The sequence below is a fragment of the Mercenaria mercenaria genome, chromosome 14, assembly GCF_021730395.1.
Source record: "Mercenaria mercenaria strain notata chromosome 14, MADL_Memer_1, whole genome shotgun sequence".
Classification (NCBI taxonomy): domain Eukaryota; kingdom Metazoa; phylum Mollusca; class Bivalvia; order Venerida; family Veneridae; genus Mercenaria; species Mercenaria mercenaria.
Genome location: NC_069374.1, coordinates 68,728,868 through 68,754,853, shown reverse-complemented (window position 1 = coordinate 68,754,853; position 25,986 = coordinate 68,728,868). Strand labels below are relative to the sequence as shown.

Genomic DNA, 25,986 nt, shown 5'->3' with positions numbered 1-25,986 from the left:
TATCAATAAAACAAGCAAATAAAGACGCGTTAAGTTTGTATCATTTTGAAGATTTTTATCTCTGCTACACATGTACCAAATATCTTTATTAAATTACATGGGGTTTTTTTGTATTGATTTCATTCAATAGAATAAACATATATTAAACCACTTCTGTGGTTGACATGTAGATATTAGATTTCTTGTAACTTTGGTTTCATTGGACAAAATAAAATAATCTATTTATAGGTCTTCCATGCCTTATCAAGTTAGTGTAATAATGCTTATGTTTAATGTTGCCGGCTTAAAAGCAAATCACTAAAACATGTTCAATGTCATGTAATGAAACTTCATACTTAGGCCTGGATCAGCTTATGATTTGTTAATACGCATTAACAGAATTTTAGACGGCTCAAAATCAGACATTTAAAAGCGATCTTATCAATGTGATGTATTACTAGAATTTTACATTTGAAAACAGATTACATCATGATGTGTCTGACCGTGCTCATTGACTGGAAGCTATGAAACAAGAGTTTTATATAATTCTAAAAGAATCGATACTGCTGTTACTATTTTATTTTTATACGATTTAGATAATAAGCATTTCGTTAAACAGATAACTCAACAATACAATATAAGGCCATACTATTTTGAACAAGAAGCTGGATTGCCATAATTATTAATTCTCTCTCATTAATATAAATCAGTTTGGGAACACGTGGGAAATAAATATTTACATTGTACGTCATCTAACTGTCAACATCTTCCTTTCGCCAGTTTGAATAGTCGTTCACATTGTTACCATGTCCATAATGAAAGATTGGGCTATGATACTATTCAAACTTGCTAAGCTTTATCGAGATCGCATGTTGCCTTTTATTTAGCATATTCAAATTTTATCTTCATTGTATCATAGTTAAACTAAAATTGGTTTCAACATCTTACTGATGTTAAATTTAAACATTTGTTTGTTTAGAGTTTTAGGTTCTTTAGGATTTTTAGCTGCAGGTATGACAATATTTGTGGTAGCAGAGAGTGTTGGAAACTGAATTGGACTTTCAAAATGGTATGTAACAAAATTTTTAATATAATACTGTACCAGCTCTCTTGAATTTAGCGTTCTGCTTAAATTGTTGGCATTATTTCGTTAATAACGCAACATCCCTCTGTTAGTAAACAGTCTATTTTCAAATTGGTTGATTAAGCCGAAGCCAGTAAAACATATTTGGTTGAATCGAGTCTGTTCCTGTAAGAAAATGAAACGTGCAATAAGTAAGACAAGATATGTCGCTGTATTTTTATTATTGCATGTTTGCTGACAAAATACTGCTAATGTCGTAAAGAAAATAAGTATTTATTTTTCACCAAAATGCCTCAAAAGGTATTTGATACAAAGAGATGTTGACATTATTTCTTTTTTTTTTACTTATTGACATTATGTTGTCTGGTTCTAAAAACAGTATTCAAACACAATTATCAATATATACATGTATATATAACACTGTTTTAAAATATATTGTCACAGTAAAAAATAAGTAGAATGTTCGAAAAGCTTATAATAAAAGATTGAAATAAATGCAAACTTAATCAAACTGTTCAGTTTTAAAATTAAAGTTAATGTATGAACAACTATTCCCGGGAGTCCATATTCCGATGATATACGGGAATCGACCCATATAAATGCAAAACAATCTATCGGAAATATATAATTACGATGGCAAGAAACTAGTCCTCCTCTTAGTTTTTCAATATATCTCATCACCAGTTCATTCCAGATACAGTCCGCAGAGCTTTAATCTAACACACTGGTGAATGAAAAATATGTAAGCCAATTTGTTTCTTGATCCGATGACATCAGAAACGTGCACTGTTATGTTAAGCACTCAGAATTAACTTATTGTTTAACTGACCTGTACAAATTTATCAATAAAATGTCCCAGCCACACATGAACGTGCAGAAAGTTAGAAAATTTAACTGTTTAACTGTTCTGTAACTACTATACACATTTCACGCATGTTTAAGTTGCTCTGCAGAGACACAATCGAGCCACCGTTATCGCTTTTCAAAGTACTACTTTACGGCACTTTCATGTGCCATTTTGGCTCTACCATGTTCAAGTAATCAAGGCTTCTGAACCTTAATTTCAGGCCATCTAGACAAAAAAAAAAAAAAAAAAAAAAAAAAAAAAAACAAAACTCATCCGCTTCATACTTAATGGACTATCTTTAGACCACTTCTCAAGCACAACAGCATAGTCACGAGCAATGTCTATACATTCCCGTCTGAAATACCCATACCCAAAACTGGCCATAGTTCTTCCAGATAAACTTCTTCGAAGTTAGTAAGCAATGGTGAGTAGACGCTCTTTTGACTGAGGTGCCACCACGAAGAACATACTCGTATGCATTTGTAAGGACTGTGGTTTGCACGTGGAATGGAGTTCCGCTTAAGTCGGTGCAAGGGAGCGTGGGTGGTAGTGCATGTATGAACAGACTCAATCAACGGACTCAGACTCTACAAAACCGAGTATGTTATTATTTTGCTTGGTTCCATTATATGCCTCGTAAGAGGCTTACAGATTTAATTTATATTTGACGTGCAGGCCGGAAGCTTTTTCTACCCTCTGTTTTGCTCAGGGGTCGATAAATGTGGTATCCAACGTACAAATCCTAACGCAGGATTAGCCTTTCTTTTAAAATAAGAAAATCCGCTGACGAGTTAAGGTCTTACATTTCCCCTATCTGCTACACTTTGCAGCTTGCATCTTTCTCGATTATTACTTTAACAGCAACAATGTGTAAAAAATCTTCAAGTGAAAATCTCACGTGTATTAAGAACTCAGTGAACACAAAGGAGTTTAAATGACCAGTCCTTTATATTTCAGAAATATCAATTTCTTTATCAAAATCTGATTTACTACCTTTTACAAAAGAGATACACATCGGCCATAACTATGGTATGGCAGCGCACTGTCTCCGTACACTTTGTCCAAGTCGGCATTATTATCTGATGCGACGATGCTAAGCAATCCGTAATTATCGAAATTTGCAGCTAAATTCAGCTATTTCCAGACAGTATGATACATTACATGCTAATTAAATGTACTTTTTGTGCAATATTTTAGTGAAATTTTCAGTCAGTCGGACAAAAATTTCTTTCCATTGATATGCAACAGTAGAGTGTGCACATGCAAACGCTGTGAAAACACTGGACTGTTACCACTACGTTCTAAATGCTCCTCGTGCACCTTGCAAGGATTTTTTCCTAAGAATACTGCGCAAAAGAACAACAATAGGTTTGAGAAATAATATCCGTACTTTTTCGTTAGCCATTATAAAATCAGTTTGTGACATATTAACACTATTTCTAAAATAAAACGTATGTCGAAGAACTTTATATCAGCGTATATCCCGCATTCTGTCACCAGGTTTTATCTTACCGACAACCAATTACTTCCAAGCTACAATAGAAACATTTTAGGAGTTAATAGATCAACTTACAGTGCACACTGTTATCATGCAATCATTCATTTGGTCATCATAGTTTGATAACACCAGCCATAAAATACACATTGGCCTGTATTTTGACTGAACCACAAAATACAAAAGCTCGTTTATACAGGTTATGAACTGGTATAGATCAGAAACACACAAAAAACCCTTTCTGTTCCATTCTTTCGAAAATCGTCAAATTTCACGACGTCAGAAATCTCTTGAATCTTCTGCTTTCATCCCGTTTCCTGTTACCTTGCACATAGATTAAATGATCCTACAACAAACTGCTGTGTAACAATATGTTAATCCCTCCGTTTTACGATGATTTAACTTGAAACAAGATTTCCAACGGCTAACTAGTGTCCAACTTTACGAGGCTAAACTAGTTAAGAGAATAGAAACGGTAAGAAAACACAACATTTACTCTCGGGAAACAATATCCATAGCTGGAGCTTAAGAATAATCTGACTTGATTCTATTACGCCATATTGTTTTTAATTAACATTTATATCTGAAATGTACTTGTAGGATATGGAATATCTCATGTCTCCACGTGACGTCTATAATCCTATAGAAACTTGTTGCAGGATAGATGAAAGCTACTTATATTGTAAAAAGAGTTGATTATTATTTTCTATTTTTTACCTCGTTATTGTTTGAGTAGCCCGGCAATTTTCATAGAATTTCAATTGACTGCTCATACATTGTATTTCTATAACAACAGGTACGAATACTCCGAATACTGAAATGGACATGGTTTTGTTTTATACTTCCCGTTGAAGGTAAATTCGTATTAGACAGTGCTTTAATATTTCTATATGTTTCTGTAGAATATTGAAATTATAAAATATTTTTTACTTTATTCTCATTTATAAAGCTATTTCAAAAAATTGAAAGTCATATAATGCTTCATGAAATAATTTCACAAGATTGACACAGCCGAATCAAAACATGTGCGTCGACTACTTTCGTGTATTGAATTTTAAATATACATGTAGATTGTGATCAGATGTATCAACTTTACCATAATTCAGAAATAACGTACTAGGAATAAATAGACACAGTGTAACACGTAAAGTGCTTCAATAAGCGAATGGTATCTAAGCAATCTATCGTTTTTCTCAGGAACACAACGTAATGCGACATGTTTCGACAACTGTAACTGCTGTAAGAGTAATGTATGTCATACTGTGCATTATAGCAATCATACTTGGATGAATGTTTGCTCACACGGATGCATCGATGGTCATAGGGGCGCTAGATGTTACGAGCTTTGTACATACAATAATTGTGTATCGTGTGAAATGGACGTGAATATATGTACTGTTTGTAAGGACGGCTTTTATAATAAAGAAGGGTCGACCACATGTCCGTACTCTCTTTGTCCAAACAATTGTAAGTGCAATGATGGTAAAACATGTACAACATGTAAAAACGGTTTCTTTGATACAGGCAACGACTGTAATAAAGAATGTCCGTCTAACTGTTTGACCTGTTCATCTAGAGAAATATGCAACGAGTGTAAAACAGGATTTTATAACGGGTATGAATTTGTCAATAATGTTAAACAGTTGTTCAATAATTGCACATTTAAATGCATCGACAGCTGCAAAGAATGTAAATCATATGGCAGCTGTTTGCAATGCGTTAAGGGAAAATATGGCCCAACATGTCAAAATAATTGCTCGATTGGGTGCAGAGGCCAAACATGCGATATTGAATCTGGTAATTGTATATGCTCCTCAAACTTTGATGGTGACAAATGCACGGATTGTGTTTCTACAAAATATGGAACCTATTGTAACGAGACATGCCCTGAAAGCTGCAAAAATAGTAAGTGTAACAAGACTTCGGGGTATTGTAGTGAAGGTTGCATCACAGATACAATAACTGGGGAAACTTGTAATGTTTGTGCACTCGGGATGCACGGAATAGTTTGTAACAAAACGTGTCCTTTAAATTGCAAAGGTAAAACGTGTAACCGAAAATCTGGATTCTGTTCTCGGGGATGTGAAAACAACTTTGAAGGTCCATTTTGTGACACCTGTATACAAGGAAAGTATGGTACATCATGTAAACAAAATTGTTCATTGAAATGTACAAATGCTTTATGTGAGAAAGAAACTGGAAATTGTTTTAGCTGTATCGCCAATTTTGATGGGGACATGTGTAACACATGTAGAAATGGATTTTATGGGCTTAATTGTATAAGTTTATGTCCTTCTCAATGTTTCAACAAATCGTGTGATATTAATGGCGGACAATGCGATTTTGGCTGCACATTTAATTATTTCGGAGATAAATGTTGTGTAAAGAACGACAAGTGCATAGAATGCTCCTCTGACACGGAATGCCAAAAATGTAAATCTGGTTATTTCAGTAAATTGTGTCAGAAAAGGTGCCCTGTTAACTGTCTAGATTCATGTGATATCTCATCGGGCGTTTGCAGCGATTGCATAATAAACCATTTTGGACCCTTCTGCAAATTGAAATGTTCTCAAAATTGCAATGTATCACGAAGCAGGGCCACACGTGACTGTGCGTCATCCGACGGAATATGTATGTTTGGTTGTAAACAAGGTTTTTTCGGTCTTAAATGTAATGAGACATGTAGCAGCCTTTGCATCGACACCCTGTGTAGGCAAGAGAGTGGTATTTGCGTAAAAGGTTGCACAGGAGCAAATGACGACCCGATGTGTGTACTGAGTTTAGGTAAGAAAATACGTGCTGTTGAACTGAATTTGATAATGTAATTTTAATTTCATATTCGCTTACGGTGGTCCTGCTTTTAGTTCTTAAAGCCTTTATTGATATTGGCATCTTAATTTTCTGGTTAAGCAACGTTCAGAATTCGAATGCTTAATAAATTATTTGACAGAATTTGGACAAGAAGCTTTGCGCGTAAGCTATCGAAGGACACACTTTGGATTCTTTCATAAATCAGATACATTACATTATATTATAATATACATGCTAGACTAGCACTACTCATTCTGGGTCTTATCCATGTTGAAAAATGTACACTTACTTAAATTTTCTTAATTTGTGGAGAGCGACTTCAAAACCGTCTCCTAAAAACAACGTTTTGATTCGCACATCTCTGATGCTTATTGGATTGTGTGCTAGCATTGGGATAACAAAAATCAAATATCATTCAGCATTTAACAAAACCAAAGAGTATTTTGGTTACATTATTTATTGATCAGTTTTGGTATTGTTTGTTTGAAACCAAAACGCTTTGTTCCATCTTAAATGGCAAACTCATGCCTGTGCTTTTATTATGTAATTCAGGGAAACCACAAGATGTATCCGACAAGAAATCAACAACTGCATATGTTGTTTTTGCAACACTCTTTGCGGTTACTTCCACGGCATTATTTGTTCTTATTTTGAAGAAACTAATAAAGAAAACACGTTTCTCAGTCAGGTGATTTTTATATAATGTTCTTGTACGAAAGTTATGTTATTATATGGGTCAATGATATAATCATTTGTAAAATTTAAGGAAGGTATAGATCTACAATGATATAAACACGTTCATTATGTGTTTGTTCATTAAGAAACAAATTACAATTCATGACCCATATAAAGAAACTAATTTCATTAGTGTTTGTACCCTCACTGTTTTGTACCACCATTGTGGCTTTCAGTTTAACGTACGTACGTAACATAAACTGTTTAATTTTTATAATTGATATTGGCGTTTCTGTTTCTTGTTTTAATGTTTAATTTCGAAAATATTAATGTCATCTATAAAGATGTAATTTTCAATCCATTTACAGGCATACCGTGGAATCTATGATTCGAAGTCGCTTTCAAAATTCACAAAACGAAGGTATTTGTTTTGAGCAGTTTAAAAGTATATTTGAACGTCATTTTATTGTAATGTTATGAGGTTAAATATTGCGATTGTCCAAATAAACATGCTCTTAGGTTTCCAATATTACTGTTACAAAATTCCGGATAAATCTTTCATTCTCTGTTATCATAATAAGGGAAAATTAGACAATTTTGTTCACAAAATACCTATATGATAATAAATGACTAAATGTTCGTTACATTTCATTCCAAGGCTGAAAAAACTTATATCCATTAAATATACACATGTTTTAGTTAATAGAATATTCTTTATCCGTTTTATTGCTCTCAGTAAATCACATAAAAGCAATCAATAAAATTTCATAACTAGAGGCTCTAGTTATGAAATCTTATTGATTGCTTGTATGTGATTTACTGAAACTCTTGTTCCTTTCAGAAGAAATCGCTGTTTCTGAAGTAGACAATACCGCTTATGAAATCATCAATACATGTCAAGGTGGTAGGTATTCTATAATGTTCTAAATTATAATTGTATGATAAGCATTATATTGATAAGATATGAATTGAAGCAAAACTTAGTCAATGGTCAACAATGATACGATTGCATATTGATCAATCATAACATTTTAGAAAAATAAAAATAAACAGGAGTCGCACATGCATGGACACCAGAAAAACAAATCATATAATATGTTAGTGCCTCGTCAAAAATGATCTTGGCATTCTTTTAATCAATGCGAAAGTATAAATCTCTTTACACATTCTTATTCTCAATTTGAGATATGAAAACTAATATCACATGCGCAGAAAAATAAAATAACGCTCTTTCGTATGTAATATGAAATCTTATAATAATAATAATTATTATTATTCCGGATATATATAGCGCCTTTGTCATGATAAACACGTTCAAGATAAAGGCGCTTTACATATAGCAAACGCGGCCACAAAGAGCGCGAAATTGATCCTCTACTTGTACAGACACAGATAAGCCCCCAGAACAGAGAGAGAGAATCCTGTTTAGAGACAGACTTGTCCGACTAACTAAGCCTAGCACTTTGCGAATAGAAAGTCTGAATCTTTAACGTGTCCGTTGTATAGGTCCGATACACGCGAAGCCATTTTCCCTCGGAAGAACCAGTACATGCCTCTAAGTTAGTTGGGAGACACTTAAGAGCATCTCAGAAATATCCAGTGCCTGGACCGGGATTCGAGCCCCGAACCTCTGTATTCGCAGTCAAGCGTGTTACCATAAGACCACCGACCCACCTTGATATATCATTCAAGTTTAACTAATGGGAAATTTGCATTATGCATTTATGTGAGGAATAATTAAGTAATAGTAAGTTCCCAAGTGTGGTTTATCGTAGATTTGACTGTTGAAATTTCTTCCATGTTTTCTCCACATTGTTTAAGGATTGCATCACATATTGTGTAACATTGCAATCAAACCTTTCATCAATTGCTCTCCAATTACCAAAAACCAGGGCAAATATCGCATATTGTTCCAGTACGCAACAGATTAGTTGTTTGTTCTATTTTGCAGCCGAACTTTGTTGTTGTTGTACGCGGTTTTATAATTTTTACGCTAATATTTACAAACGTCACATGACTTTCGTTCATAATAAAAAGAACAACCGAAACAACCCTTTGCACGCACATGGGTTATCCTAAAATAACCGTGGATTGATTTTCTTCTATGTGTATGTAGGTTATTCGTTGGCCGTGTTAGAATAATATTAATATATCATTTTTTTGTCATGACATTACCTTTTTTACTGAAGTAAACTTAAACTAGGCACTGTAGCGGCAAATTATCTTACTCCTCATATGGAGTCGAGGATTCACATCCCGTTGAGACACAAGTTTTCACTCTTCTTTTCAATCGTTGTTAATGAATAAGATGATGTAGCATTGTTTGGTAGTCATGGAGCGGTATTTTAAAGGTAATTATTCAGTTCCATGAGTGATGTTTACATATATTCACATTTAGGTTATCATCCTCTTTGAGTGCCTTCGTGAGTGATTGAATATTTAACTGGATTGCATCATAACTTGTTTCGGGTATTTTGTATGGTTTTGGTAAGCTGTAATAAAGATCATACAATTCTCTTTCATTCAGATGTTTGAAGAATTAAGACTCTTGACTAGTCTGATAAAATTAAAAAATATAGTGCAGTCGCTTTCAAAGAACCCAACTTTCACTATTATATATTACCAAGGCCACTTGTAATGCGTTCGTTCATTATCTTTCCAACGTTTTTAAGGCAATGAGAACTTAAAAAATAGGAAAAAATAAGCATTACAATTATCCACTTTTCACATTAAATGCTGCGTTTGGACTCTAAATGTGAACGTTTGTTTCATATATAACATGTATATTGATACAAAGTTCGATACTATTATAATGTACTTAATATTTACCATTTGTTTCAGATACGGACACTTGTGGAAACACGGACTACATGAATCTTCGAATTCAAGCATCATGATATGTCATTCTCGTTTCGTAACTTTTTTCCATACCTACCAAGAAAACGGACTTGCATATTCATAACATTTATTAGTTTTACTTTTTGAAGCCTATTTCAAAGATATTTACCCTTAAAGGATTTTATAATTGTATGCGATACTTGGCATTTTCACAAACGATCAGTTTATATGAATTATTCTAGTGGTATAACATTTGGTTATACATGTGTATATTCAAAAATAGCTTTTGAATTGCTGTTATGTACTTCAATAGTGTAACAGACTCGATCGAGACCGGATAATAATTACCATTTAATTAAAATACTGAATCTAGCAAGATGCTTTATATTTATGCTTTGAATCTATGTAATATATGTAAACTATTTTTATAATGTGGTATTTTGTCATTAATTCAATATTTTTGTACGGAAAGTTATTACTATGCTAAATCAGTGTGTAAGTAATATCTTTGTCATATCGTTCGTACTATGCAAGAACAGTATTGTACTGCCTTTACATTAAAAAAAGGTAGAGATAGTATCAGTATGATAAAGTTAACTTCCGTCTTTACTGTATTTCAAAAGTTAATGTATCTAAATAGTCTGCTTTTTTGATGACCACAAATATGGAACTTGTAAGGTACTTCTTTCCGCAGCAATTATCTCCCCTGTCGCTGTTTTATTGCTGGGGAGACAACTTCATATGAGATAACATTATTACTTATTAGACTTATCGCTCATAACATTTAAACTGTAAGACTTTATTCTAAAACATTTTGAAATGCGAAATATTCAAATTACCTCCATTATTATGCAAATGACCTCTGAAATTTCATTTGATATAAAATGAAATGTTTTAACTATAGTTGTACGACGTATAGTCATTGCCGTACTGTATTTACGTATATCGGAGCTGGCACTAGAATTTATACCGTTTGAAATTTCTTTGCATCTTATTTTCTATTCAAAAAAGTGGTTTAAAGATCGAAAACAACTTGAAAATTCAAAGTTAACGTTTTGATTTTGCCTTAATATTTGGTATGGATATTCTGATCTTTCTTATTGACTGTTGATGTAAATTGGTTTATTTGTTCTCTTGATTTAATTAATTTCAATCATGTGATTCAAATCAACGTAGCCCATGTTTGTCAAAAATAGATAAACAAACAAACAAACAAACAAAACCCAAGAGTTTTTTTTAATATTAATTTAACTATTATATTAGTCAATGTGCTGAATAAAATCTGTGAAAAAGAGTCTGTTTGACTGAGTCTGTGTATAAGACTTAATAAATGTCCTCCATGATTCCAATGAACCAGAAAACATATCATAAATTCCTAGTAGAGGTGACCTTTTATGGTTGCCTTGGTGGTAAATAAAATCTGCGAGAAGATCTTTGGAAGCATAGAAGGCAAGCAAGCAACATGATAGCAAACCCACTTTGATTGGATTTGTTCATGAGAGGTAATGAAATTGCAGAACCCTTCATACCCTCTGTCGTGGACGTGTGATGAATGTTCTCTATGATCCAAACGGACCAGAAGTATGGGCCGACCTTTTACAGCCCCACATTACAAGACACTTAAAGGCTAATTTTGCCATAGATAAATCAGTGCTCAAAGAAATAATACACGACTAAACAAGCTGCATCTCTTAATTCACTCTGTACTCTGTACGTGAAGTTATTAGGAGAAAAGAATCAATGCATCCTATACTAGTAAAAATAAAAAAAAATAAAACTGATGCCCGTCAACGGCAGCATTAAGATGAAAACCGCCTGCACTATGAACTGCAGTCTGCCTAAAGAAAGTTTCATTCTTCCACAAATATCTTAGTTCCGTTCATTTTATCATGCTTTCGGTCTCTTTCTATAGGTTTGACACCATGGAACATTATAACATCGCATTGAACATCATTGGAGTCACAAACAAACCGTATACATTGGTGCAGTCATATATAAACTTTTATATATATGTCCTTGAATTCAATGGAAGTAGGCGTTGCACCATATTGAGAGCTGCATTTGTGATATCATGTCATTGACGAACAAGTTAACTGCAGATAAAACAAAAGTAATGCTATGGCAATTTACCAATAATTTTGTTTTGTACAGAACATGATTTCCTAACTACGCGTTGTTTAATTCTTGTTATTTCTAATTCGACATCGGACAATAATAATATATCTAGAACAAGACAGCTTAAATTATAACTAATATCATAACTATGAAGGATTTCATAGCTACCAGTTAGAAACAGATCACAGTAAAATATTCTGATCTACATCATGTGTTTATATGGTTTTTCAGAAAGTTCAATCACAAATTCTGATAAACAGAGTGTTTACATTATTTTGAAGTCTGTTTTTTCTAGGTTGTCTAGAATCTTCTTTCCCTTCTTGGTGATACATGAATGTTCTGGAGTCTTTCATAATGCTGTCTGGAAACAGAAAATACCTAGGTACTTGGATTGTTACACATCAAATTTAATCATTGTCATAGCAGAGAAGTAGATTATGAGTAAGTAAAAACACTGACAACAGCTGTAAACTCGGTAGGAATAGTCATTACAAAGATAAAAAGACAAGGACAAATTGGAACAGCAACGTTAAAAACCCAGCCTCACGAGCATCTTATGCATGTACAATTACATAAATTGCCATATACCGGTATACTCTTAACCCGGTTTAAATAAGATCACTCGTAAAATGCAGTATTCGAGTACTGGTCAAGAGTATCTTAGAAATGTCCAGTGCTTGGGCCTGGATTCGAACCCAGTACCTCTGGTCAAGCATGTCAGTCAACCATGTTACCACTAGACCACAGGGCCAGGTAAATATGCAAGGAATATCGATAGTTACTACTTGTACAAATTCTGCAATTGTTTTACGATATACAGTCATTTCATTATTTGCCACTTACAGCATGTGGAGCTGGAATTGGAGTTTACTCTGTTTTCATTTTGGTACATGTCGTGAAAAACATGATTTACAAAAACGCAAGAAGTAACTGTTCTGATTTTGTCTAGTCTCTCTGCAGGACTTGTTGATGTCAGTTTAGTTGTTTTATTTCCCTATTGGTTTAACAGTTTTATCAAATCTTTTACTAACATAAATGCTATTTTCAATTTTCCGTATTTTGTGAATTAAGATCCCATAATACTTTAGGTGTGCAATACCAAGTTAAGAAGTGTTTTATTACTTTTGTTGGGTTTGACGTCGCACCGTTAAATTATCGGTCATATTCTGATGGTTGACGAAGACCCTAGGTGCGTCTCCTTGCTTTATTTCATCATGGGTTAGAACTTTTGATTGTTGACGAACACATTGGTACCTCTCCTTGCTTTATTTCATCATGGACGGGAACCTGTATAAAACACTGACATTCCGAAAGCCAGCTGAATGGCTGCCTCACATGAAGAATTTAACGTCCAGGGTGAGGCTCGAACCCACTTTGGTCAACAGCAAGTGATTCAAAGTCAGCGACTGTACCACTCGGCCACCGCTAAGAAGTGCTTTAAGGTTTGTGTTGTATATAACAGACTGTGGAAAGAGTAAGTGTCGAAATATTTCCGTAGTTTATTATAGCAGTAACCTTATCAACAAATTTGTAACATGATTTAAATCCTCTAATATGGTGTAAGCTCTAGCAAAACGAATAACTTATGATCTATAGAACCTGTAGGATATTGCGCAAAAGATGTCTGTATTTTGTGTCTAAACTTCCATTCAAACTTATTAAAGCCCTGGAAGTGTTTTAACTTTATGATCAGAGATGATAGCCGTATTGTATCACATAGTATTGTTATTGATTGTTTCTTACTTAATACACTGGTTATTCCACGATACACTTGCGGCCGCATTTGCATTTCGGTATGACATATGGCAATTCATAAGTTTAAGCAAACAATGTAAAAGCAATAACTGCATGATGTCTTCGCGTCCAGTCGTTACTTGTAGTTCCTATATCTTATGTGAAAGTGATGAACAATTCGCCCCACTTTCTTATCAGCTATTTACTTAATCGAAGGGCAACTACCCTGGTCGACCTACATCAAATTAAAAAAATAAATGCAAAAGTAGCCTGGGGTAAATCTCCATCCAAATGGAGGAAATTTACAATACTAAAATTAAAATCATCTCTCTTGTCATAAATTTTGGTATGAATAATATTATTATAAATAGAGAGATGTAAATCTAGAAATGAAGCAGTAGTATCCGAGTTGTTAAATTTATTTTCCTGCAGCTCCCGGGGATAAATACTATCCAGCTACTGAGCAAGAAAACGTATTGTCCATATTAAGTATATCATCTAGATGGTGTGATGTACTATTAAATGCAGAAATAATGTTGGCTTGTATATCTGTAGAAAGGCCCATCATAAAATCTCTTTCATAACAATATAAAAACAAATCTGCGACAAGGAGTGCACAATTTGTTCCCATGGGAATACCAATTACTTGTCTGAAAACTGCTTCCCAAACCTGAAGTAAATATTGTTCAATAAAAAGGAAAGGGCTTTACTAACCGAAGGTGGTATTATTTTGTTTAACTGCGTTACATGCACCCAAAAGATCTTCTAGCAGATTCAGTGTATTTTAAAATCAATCTTGTCCACTGAGATATATTTATATTAGGTATTTGTCGAATCCCTGAATATGAAAATTTGACATACGCAGATTTTCTGAAATGTTGTAGTGATTTTGATGGAACTAACAAAAATATGTTTATAATACATATATTGTTTAAAGGAATACCTATTATATATGCACTTGTAATTCTGGGTAGACATTATCTTTTCCTTCTTTAGAGTAATTTGCTATGGTAATAGCATGTCAATACATTCAATATTTAGGATTTTGTAACCAGATCCGAATATCTCGTTTATTTCAGAAGTAACCGCTGTTACTGATGTAGATAATATCGCTTATGAAATTCTCGATGCAGCTCAAAAAATATATAGTTCCTTTATAAATGAATTACGTATAATGTTAAGTGAAATGGTCAACACTAATGTTCAGAGTAATATACAATTATTACCTTTTATTTTATGCTCTTTAGTGAAATACTGAAATTTATCAGTGAAATAAAATTGATATTTTCACTGTTTCAAACAGTGAACATATCATTTTTATTTTTCACTGGTACGGACCTACATTTGAATGCGAAAGTATATGAATTATAAATGATAGATTCCTTGCAAAATATTCTTCAGTAAAGGTAAAGATGTAGAAAAGTAACGAAAGGATCATAAATATTTACATTCTATCATAATAAAATGTAAAAGAAATCAGGAAACGTAATAGAACTATTTTTAGTTTTTCTACAAAAACATTATGACGTCACGAACATATTACTGTGCGAACATACTGGATATAATTTGGTTAAAATCATTACAAATGCATGAAATAAACAGAAAATGTGTTTGTTTCAGTGTAAAATCGAAATAAATTTTTTTTTTGTATTTCACTCACGAACACCATAATTCACATTTTAATTCGTGGCTGCGCCACTCATGAAAATATTACATTATAGTGTTCACTCGGTGAACATATTTCGATCTTACACTAAAACAAACAAGTATCCTCTATCTACCGAGGTCGATATGATGATTTATCGACCGGGGAAAAGATATATCGACCGAAAATGTAGCCCTACGTCGATATCAATTTTCCTTGGTCGATAACTAGGACATTGAAGATTAACTGTGTCATTGAAAATGTTAGAATGAATGTATTTTGATTAAGGAAAGCAAAAAGCCATAGTTTTATAACGAGGAGGAAGCATGTCCATAGCAATAACTTCATATTTGATATTTTAAATGTTATACTGAGTAAGTCCTTATCTGATTTTTTAAATTTCTTTTTTAGTTTGCACATTATATGCTCTTTAGATATGTTAGGGTGACAGTAGTGACATATTGAATTTAAATAGGTATTGAATTATTTTCTTTTAATAGCATGAAGTGATTAAGTATGAAATTGTTTGTACGATAATACTTAAAAATGTTTCCGCAAATAATTATAATTTGTAAACTTACTTATTAGCTTCTCCGTAAAGATAGTTCAGTACATCATATCAACTTCATTATTTATCATTTGTTAGAAAAGTCACACGTATAGTGTATTCTTCAGATTTAAAACAGACTAGTATGTTTCGAGATCTTTTATACGCTATGCTAATGTCAAATGAAATAGAATGTAAAATACTACGGTGAAAAACAGTAAATTGGCAAGATTATAAATGCACTTGGCTCCTTTCCCAATAAAATATTATTCTTTCATACTAATTATAGCATTACCAACACAAATTTTGTATGCTAGAGTTTCCGCTTAGATCTCAATATAATGAATGAAGCATGCGAAATAAGAATCACACGTATTCATTTAAGTTTTACTTGACTGGGTTTAATTTGTTAACGGATAATTTCTGTCTTTAGTTTGACAGTCTGATTTAAAGAAATCAATATAAATAAGAAGGTCATCCCATTCTGTTTTCAGAAAATTGTTTTCTTAAGATTAATGTGAATAGACAAACTTTTTATTCGGGCTTAGCAAGTTTGTGTAAATGGAGTACTTGATGCAACATTTATTCCTTTAAAATATCAACATCTTAATAACACATTTTGAAAATTTGTAAAATTACAGTAGCCATCGCTAAAAAATGGTTACGTTATTTTAAACTCCAAAACTGATACCTATATTTATATCTATAGATTCTGACTGATGAATATATTACAAAATCAGTGTACCATCTCAAAGTAAAACATTTTGAGAATCGTAAGCTAGTTCGACAGGCCAATATGTCGATATCCTCGTTTTGTGGACTGGTAAAACTGTTCTCCTGATTTATCTTTCATTTATATAACAGAAAAATGTGGAAACTCCACGGATCGCCCTTACACGTCAAAACTGAAAATGTTGTAGGTTTCGTTTGATTAGGCTATATACATGTAGCGGTGGGGTACGCAGAACTCACCTCAACATTTGCTCATGTTACACGTGACACAACAATTTGCATATGGTCAATATGGCGGTGTAAAACTCAATAATACACAGAGTGTCATTCCATGAAAAGCAGCCTATGGTCTCGTGTTAAAATGATGTGCATGTCCTAAACGAAAACTAATAAGCAGTTCTTATCAAACCGGAACATAGAAAAGAAATCTAAGGCGTAATGTAGCCTGCATATCAAAGAAACTACTAAACAAGAGAAAACTAAAAAGCAACAACTACATCGAATGGTGATTTTACCATACCAAAAGCTATAAAAGCTGGAGTACTGGAACCATCCACGCCGAAATGTTAAAGCTGAAAAACTTAACGGTACTACTCGTAGATTTTCTTGTTGGACGATCTGAAAACACTGAAATATAAAGGCTCTGGCTGAATGTACAGGTAGACCTTTTACGGATCCCACATTGACTTGTCGGAGGAATTTGATACTAAAAAAATTCGTTCAACCATAAACATACCGTATTTTATTCAGGTATTAACCATAACATGTAAAAAGTATCATGATTAAACTGGTTTACTTCCTGGTGTAAACATATGCCATTTGTTTATTCCCATCTTTAACGAATATTGACTACTTGATTTTCTTATGAAGTGAAATTGTACGTGGAAACAATATTTTATTTGAAATTTAACAAAATGGAGCGGATTAACAAAACGGTACGTATGCGAACTTAAATTTGTTATAGTTGTGTAATACAAGTGTGTGGGCTTTACAACTTATTGTGCATAAAGGCAAATATTTCTCTTTGTAAATCTTTTATGAGCAAATAAATACAGAATGCGTGGATCTTCATTAAATAAATGTTTAGACGGTTTTGGATTTAGTGGTTCTCAAAGCATGGGCGTAGTATGAGAAGCATACATTTGTCTTGTTTTAAATTAAACGAAACATAGCAACTCTTTTCTATCATGTTTACTGTTTCTAAAATGAGGTCATGCTAATTGTCCTTGAGTTTCCATAAAAATCGCTATCACGGTCTTTTATACTCTCATGAACCTATCGTATCTTAATTTTCATTTGTAGCGTTAATATCATTACTTAACAATTACTTATGTCGGGTATCGGCAGGATTTTTCAAGTCTTTTAATCGATGCAAAATAGCACAATTATCGATTAATCGCGTTTAAATTTGGCATTATTGTATATGTAATGATTATGGTGGTAGTTGGATTTTTAAAAAGGTTGTTTTTGGTTTCCTCAAAATTAGTCTGGTTTTGAATGGAACTAAATCATTATTAGAACAGATCTGTCTAATATCGGGATTGTACCATAGTGTTAGTAAATATGAGTACTGTTAACATTTGAAATGAATAAACTAATATTGTTTATTTACATAATATTCCTACTACAATAAAAGCATGGCAGTGTATTTTTGTAATTCACAACTTTTCACAAAATGTTCAAAAAAGTTTTCTAGTAGATATTATTATTATTATTATATACCACATTTATATAGCACTCTTTTCATATAAAAATACGTTCAAAAGTGGTTTACATAAAAACATTTATATAATGTTCAATAAAAAATGGCAATTGAACTATTATAGAAGAACTTAAAATTACATTACGGTAATAAGATACAAAGCATTTTAAATTGGAAGGTAGGCTGATCAAAACATGAAACAAAAATATAATATCATAAAACATTAACTGACCTATCAAAGACACAGGTCACAGCAGAATAGAACAAAGATATCTTACATTTTGAACAGACAGAATTAAACGGTATGATGTCTGCGAAATGCATCACAGCATGCAAACCGTCCCGGATGATTGGGTCAATCCCCACCTAAACGGTCCGGAGAACATCCATGATACATCCCACAGAAAAAAAACCCGCCAACATTATTCTGTCACACTGGAGTTCTTAATTAAAGTAATTAATTGGCCGGCAAAGTACCTACATTATAAATCAGGTAATCAGTGAGATGTTAGTTCCCAAAGAATTGTATGAAATAATGCGTCTTTAGCGCTTTTTTGAAACTTTGCACGGTCTTGCACTCTCTTATGCCAGATGGGAGGGCATTCCATAACCTCGCAGCAGCTGCCTGAAAGCTCCTGTCACCAAATCGCATTGTTCGACATTTGGGCACCACTAGTTTTAATGCATTATTCTGCGATCTCAGATTTCTGGATGGTGTATATATTTCTAGCATGTTCGCTACATAAGCTGGTGATTAATCTTTGAGTGCCTTATATGTATGTGTTATAATTTTGTACTCTACCCTACATTGCACAGGAAGCCAATGGAGTTCACGCAGAACAGGCGTTATATGGTCGTATCTGGATGTTCTGGTTACGATTCTAGATGCCGTGTTTTGGACATATTGCAGTTTGTTCATTGACTGTTTTGGAATTCCATATAGAAGAGAGTTGCAATAATCCAAACGTGATGTAACAAGAGAGTTGATTAGAGATTTGGTTGCGTTTGCGTTTATATATTGTCTGATGTGACTAATTTGCCGCAACTGTGCATAGGAATTCCTACACATACTATTCACATGTTGCTCCATCCTCATGTTCGAATCCAGGAAAGCACCGAGGTTCCTGACACTGCCTGACTGTTTGATTTTAGAGCCGTCCACTTTCACAGATATGTTTGAAACAGATTGTGTCTTGTGTTCAGATGAAAATATGATTAATTCTGTTTTTTCAGCATTGAGTTTCAACATGTTAGTATTCATCCAACTTACTATATCCTTTAAACAACTTTCAACGCGATGAATGGTCTTTTCAACAGACATTTTGTTTATTGGTTTGAAGGATTGATATAACTGCGAATCGTCCGCATAGAAATGGTTGTTCAGTCCGTGCTTTCTGCAGATAGCTCCGACTGGTTTTGTGTACATTGTGTAGTTCTTTGGCCCCAGGACAGACCCTTGGGTACACTGTACTTCATTAGCACTGGTTGTGATAGCTCGCCATCTATGCATACGGTCTGGTAGCGGTCACTAAGGTATGACATCATCCATGCGAGTGGCTTGCCTGTAACACCAAAGTGGCGTTCAAGGCGATGAATCAACGTCCCGTGGTCAATAGTGTCAAATGCTGCAGAGAGATCAAGCATCACAAGAATAGTTACATTATTCTTATCCAACGACTGAAGAATGTCATTTTGGACTTTTATTAGGGCGGTTTCGGTTGAGTGGAATTTTTTATAAGCAGATTGATTAACTTCATGGAGTTCGTTGTTCCTCAGATGATTTTCAATTCGAACATCTACCACTTTTTCTAAGATTTTAGACAGAAACGGCAAGTTTGACACAGGTCTATAGTTTTTTAGGACATTAGAATCTAGGCTCGGCTTTTTTAGAAGAGGTCTTATTCGTGAATGTTTGAACGCTTTGGGCACATACGCAGCATCTAGAGATGCATTCATAATTTTTGTTATCACTGGTGTTAGTTCGTCAAGACATTCTTTTAATAACCATGTTGGGATAGGATCTAGTTCACATAATTTGTTCGCTGACTTTTTGATAATTGATTTCACTTCGTCTTCTGAGGTTTGAGTAAACTCTACATAACTGACACCTGTGTATTCAGTTTCTATGTCATCTAAATCAGATACAGATTGTGTTTGCGATGCTATATCGTTTCTGATTGTTTCGATCTTTCCAATAAAGAAGTCACTGAAATCTTGTGCGAGATGCTGTGGAGATGAATGTGATGGTCAAATCACCTCATTTGTATCGCCAAGAAGATTTTTGGTAATCTTTGATAAACTCTTATGATCACTGCCACGTGAGTCAATTTTGCCTGTATAGTATTCAACACGAGCTTGTTTTAGCATCTTATTCAATTCAGCACACTGTGTTCGGTAAATTTGGTGATCGAATGTGAGCTTACTTTCACGCCATTTCCGTTCTAATTTTCGTTTCTGATGTTTTGCTTTGTGGAGTTGCTCGGTATACCAAGGACATGAAGGTCTTAACACAATAGTCTTGGTAGTCAAAGGGACGTGTTTTTCTACTATAGAAATTAGCTGATTTGAATATTCCTCCACAAATTCATCGATATCAGTATCAGATGGAGTGCATTGTGTGTTAAAGAAATCTATTCTTCGTATGTCTTCTCGAAATGAGTCAATGTCGATCGAACGTAATTTCCTGTACGACACAGTTTTTCGTACTGGGGGTGGTTTGGAAGCTTTAGCGTCAAATATCACAGCAAAGTGATCACGTGACATCTTTCCGTTTGAATCAGAGAGTCCAGGATCTATGACCTCGATATTTGAAACCGTGACATCATTATCTCTGGTTATCACTACATCCAACGTATGCCCAGCTACATGTGTTGGTTCTTGTACATGTTGACGCATGCCACATGCATCTAGACAGCTTGTAAACTTTTTTGTGTCACTATTTTCCGGTAAATCAAGATGGAAGTTAAGGTCCCCTACAATGATAGTGGTCTTGTCATTTGTAGCATATTTAGTTAAGAAATTGGGCCATTCTTCCTCCAGGAAAATATTTGTGTTTAAACCGTTCTCTTTGAAAGGGGGTGGTCGGTATATAATGGCAAGCCGTAGGCCTATGGAGTGTCCGCCTGTAACTACATTGCAATCCATATACTCAAATTGGGAAAATTCGTTGTCTTTGCTTGATGTGACAATGTTCACTTGTATGGCTGTCTTGTGAATAATCGCTACGCCCCCGCCGCGCCTACCACTACGAGGGACATGTTTCATTTTGTAACAGTCGGGCACGAGTTCGCCGATGCACGCTTTGTCAACAGAGCGAGCCATGTTTCAGTTATGGCACAAATGTCGAATTCATTTGTAAGGATGAAGTCACATAGGGAGAGTGTTTTATTTTTCACTGATCGTGTATTGACGGAGCAAATTTTGATGTTTTTCTGCCCCTGAACTAATGTACAGTTTTCAGGTTTTATCCGTATCAAGTTGTTATTATTTACCCCATTGTTAGTGTCCCATGCTCGTCTAATCTGATTTTTCCCACCTCGAGTCCCTCTGTATTGAATTAATCGAAACTCTTTCAATCTTTTGATAATCATGGGATTAGGTCTCTTTTGTGCACTTGGTAATTGTCCAATATTGTGCAACTCTGATCTTTTATAAATAATCCTCGGTGACATTCGCTCACTGAAACACATTATTGCTGCAGGCTATGCTGATATATGAAAGTTTGGCAATTTAATTGCAATAATGATTTTTTTAAAAATCAAAATAACTTCAAAATCACAATTATGATTCACCTTAAATTTACAACACTCCAACCACGACAAGATGATATCCAATATATCCAATTTTCAGAATTCTGAACAAAGTATAAATGTCAGAAAACTATCAATATTTGAGAGCACTGAAAAATGCAGCCTACACTTGGCGCATAAAGTATTACAGATATAGATATGTTCAATGTAAGACGGTAAGCAGTTTATTTCATAACAATTCCAGCTAAATGCCAGCTACATGTAATGTAAATGTTATCTTGGTCGTTTCAGATTGCTTTGACAGCAATTATTCCAGGACATTTTGACCTGTCAAAATTGTTATTTTGGCGGATATTTGTCTTGAGTGCCATCAGTAATCAGTGGCATCAAATTAAATTGCAAAGACCACAAAATTAAGTATTTGCAAAATTAATTACGTAAATAGTATATTGGATGTAGAAATGTCGTGAAAATATCATATATGTGCCATTTAATACCAATAAAACTTATATGAACTTAACATAATATATGAATTAATTCAATAGTGTAAAGGTTTAAGACTTTTCTTCTTCTATTTTAAAAAACACACTTCGTTAAAAGGTCGGTGGGAATGTTGTGGATTTCATGATCATATTGATAGGAATTTATGACTTTAGGAGAATTGTTGTGATGCTTATTAAAACGGCAAATGTAGTAGTGTGATTCATTGCAAAATTACTAAAGTCTGATAAATGCAACAGATGATGAAATACAACATTAGTGAATGCAATTTTGACGACGATTTTCTTAAGTAAAAGAAAAAAATCTTTGATTGAGTTTAGAACCGTTTTAGCTATACATACGGACATACGGAGTCTGACTGATTATATCTGGTTTGGACCGAGCCGATTTTGAGGCGAAAATTTTGTTAAGTTTTGCCGCTTTCTACCATTTAGCATAGTATTTTTACATATAAATTGATATTATTTTTCTCATCATTCTAAGCTCCAAACTATGGGTTATAAAATGATCAAAGCATTTCATTTAAAATCAGTTAGTGATCAAAACGTGCAGAAAATGACATTTGTATCATCAGTAAAAAGAGTAAGAAGAAAGAGGAAGCATTTTTGCATATGTAGCTATTGGTCTCTCGACTGAAAAAAATAGAATAACTGCAGCAAAAAACAACCTGAAGTCAACTACTATGTAACGGTTTGGATACAAGTAATCGAACAACAGTTAACTATGTGGATTTAGTATTTGTAACGTTTTGGATAGTAAGTGAATTCACATGACCGGTATCAGGGTTGATTTAACCAGATATAACTACAGTTTTCTCTTTACCTAACGTCTAGGATATCAGAGTGGTCTTGTTCTTTCATGGAATTACACGCCACAATCCGTGTATCATTGAAGGTTCCATGTTCACCGCCGTTTGAATACATCTGCGGATGTCTCTAAATTGCTTTTGTACTTTTAGCATGTGTAAATGTTGAGTTCTGCTCAACCCGGGGCTAGAGGGCGTGGACGGTAGCATGCATTTTCACTACCGTCCATGAACAGGCTCAATCAATAAAATCTGAAAAGTAGATCCCTCGGAAGCACCGAGAACAAGGCAAACAGTGAAAATTGCAGACTCGGTTTGATTGAGTCTGTTCATGAGCAGTAATGGAAAATGCAACACTGCCCACGCCCCCTAGCACCGGCTTAAGCAGTATTCAATCTTCAAATCTAAATGAGTTGAAATCAATGATCCCGAAGGACCAGAAAATATAACAACACTGAGATGAAGTCGGGGCGACTTTTTACGGCCGCCACACAGCACTTAACACCCGCCGTTGTGAAGTAAATAAAATCTGAAAAGTAGATCCCTCGGAAGCACCGAGAACAAGGCAAACAGTGAAAATTGCAGACTCGGTTTGATTGAGTCTGTTCATGAGCAGTAATGGAAAATGCAACACTGCCCACGCCCCCTAGCACCGGCTTAAGCAGTATTCAATCTTCAAATCTAAATGAGTTGAAATCAATGATCCCGAAGGACCAGAAAATATAACAACACTGAGATGAAGTCGGGGCGACTTTTTACGGCCGCCACACAGCACTTAACACCCGCTGTTGTGAAGTAAATAAAATCTGAAAAGTAGATCCCTCGGAAGCACCGAGAACAAGGCAAACAGTGAAAATTGCAGACTCGGTTTGATTGAGTCTGTTCATGAGCAGTAATGGAAAATCTACACTGCCCACGAAAAACCGAGCCTGCAACATTTTCGTTTTTGTCGTGTTGAACGGCCTGTGGAGTTTCCACTTTTTCTATTTTGTAAATGGATGGTATAAAATATAGTTAGTTGGATTTTGCGGCGAATAGACACGTAAAGGTCATATAACACCCAGAATAACATCTTGGGAAAGAAGCAAACTTCCGTAAAGGTCATATAATTTATTACCTACCCTAAAAGGAAAAACTGTGTATGAACGATTCAAGAATTAAAACTTTTACATTTTCTTTGTGTGGTTCTGATGCATGAGAATGTGTAACGTATAACAAAGGATTTGTTTATTTGTGTACCTCATTTGTCAGTTGCTTTAAAAACATCGATCAGTAAGTAAATGAATAGAAACTAAAGTGGACCCTATTAAAACGTTTTTTATTTTGCCGTCTCTACAACTAATTTTAATGCGTCCTGTGCAATTTTTTATAAAATCAGTTTGAAGAACACGCACGGCTATTGCACGCATCTGTTCGTCCACTTCAGCGTCGTGATTTGATAATAATTTGTTTTGAAATGAAACACATTTGTTACTGTGATGATCTGGCATGTAACGCACATGTTCAAGAACTCTAGTGTGTTTGACAAACTTGTGCCACTTTTTCGGTATGACAATATCAACATTTGTAACGTTTCTGTAGGTACGCAGGTATCTCAGTAACAACTAATTGGAATGAATGAAAGCTTCACACACCCGTTTTCTGAGAACATGCAATAAACAGGTTTTGGATTTGTCACGCCGCCTCTTCTACTAAACAAGTTTTGTTAAGCGTTTTGTTTGCATGTATGTATGTTTATTTCAATTAAACGAACTTTACACCTTCACACACTTTTTACTATGATGATCCGAGGGGCCTCCGTGGCCGAATGGTGGTAAAGGCCGCTGACTTTGAACAATTAGCAACACGTAAATTCAATTTAAAACGGAATTAAGTGACTAAAGTGACACAAATCCTGGTTGTATTTTTGGGCAGTTCTGGGCAGTTCTTGGCAAATTTTGGGACTTTTATTTGTATAAGGAAATATGTCTGCCCTTTATGATAGGTGCAATGATCAATATATTTCATAGTTCCTTTTGAATGAAATTGACGGGATATTTTAGATTGCACTCAGAAAAAAATACATAAATCTAGCGAAGCAAGGGTATATGGAGATTTTTAGAACTTAGTAAAATCGTTCAATCTGATTTTGTCTTAAAGTGTCAGTTTATTCCTTGGATGTCAGATATTTCCGTATTAGAGAGTTGCAGACCTAGACATTTCAGAAATGTTTTCAAATGTTTTCAAAATGAATTTCGTGTAATAAATGTTGATAGCAATGAAGCGCAAAAGAGCCATCAGACGCTAGCATGTTTTAATACGCTACAGCTACGGAAAGGATATACACAATTCCTAAAAATGCATCTTTTATAGCTATAATGAAAGAATTGACATGTTTAATATATTTACAGATATGGATTCTCTATATACTAAGGTGGATATGGATTTCTTCAAGATTTCCAGTGGAAGGTGGGAATTATTTCCTTATGGCATTGTTTGAGTGGTTTGAGAGATGTTGCACATACCAGTACCTCTCATCAAGCAGTTATTTTAATGCAACATAGATATTATTTAAGGTACTTCAGACAGATTGTATATGTACTTCCGATGATCATAGAATTAGATATGTTAAGGAAATAATGGGATAATGTTTAGTGTTACTTTTATATTATTATATAACGGAGTAGTTAGAATGCTCAGATATAAAACATGATCACAACGATGTATCCTTTTATAGGTGCTGTCTTA

At 34.2% G+C, this 25,986-nt stretch overlaps 1 protein-coding gene across 2 annotated transcripts; it reads left to right on the top strand.

Annotated features, from left to right (window-relative positions):
* Positions 1-752: 752 nt before the first annotated feature.
* On the top strand, positions 753-11,073 carry LOC123528296 (multiple epidermal growth factor-like domains protein 10). Of its 2 annotated transcripts, XM_053523813.1 has the most exons (7): positions 757-1,048; positions 4,202-4,259; positions 4,603-6,189; positions 6,769-6,904; positions 7,260-7,312; positions 7,733-7,795; positions 9,733-11,073. In XM_053523813.1, exons 1-7 carry the CDS (start codon positions 1,046-1,048, stop codon positions 9,786-9,788), a joined length of 1,956 nt encoding a protein of 651 aa, XP_053379788.1. In that variant the 5' UTR covers positions 757-1,045; the 3' UTR covers positions 9,789-11,073. The 2 variants fall into 2 exon arrangements, with proteins under 2 accessions (XP_053379789.1, XP_053379788.1); XM_053523814.1 differs by lacking the exon at positions 4,603-6,189 and having other exon boundaries at positions 753-1,048.
* Positions 11,074-25,986: the final 14,913 nt, after the last annotated feature.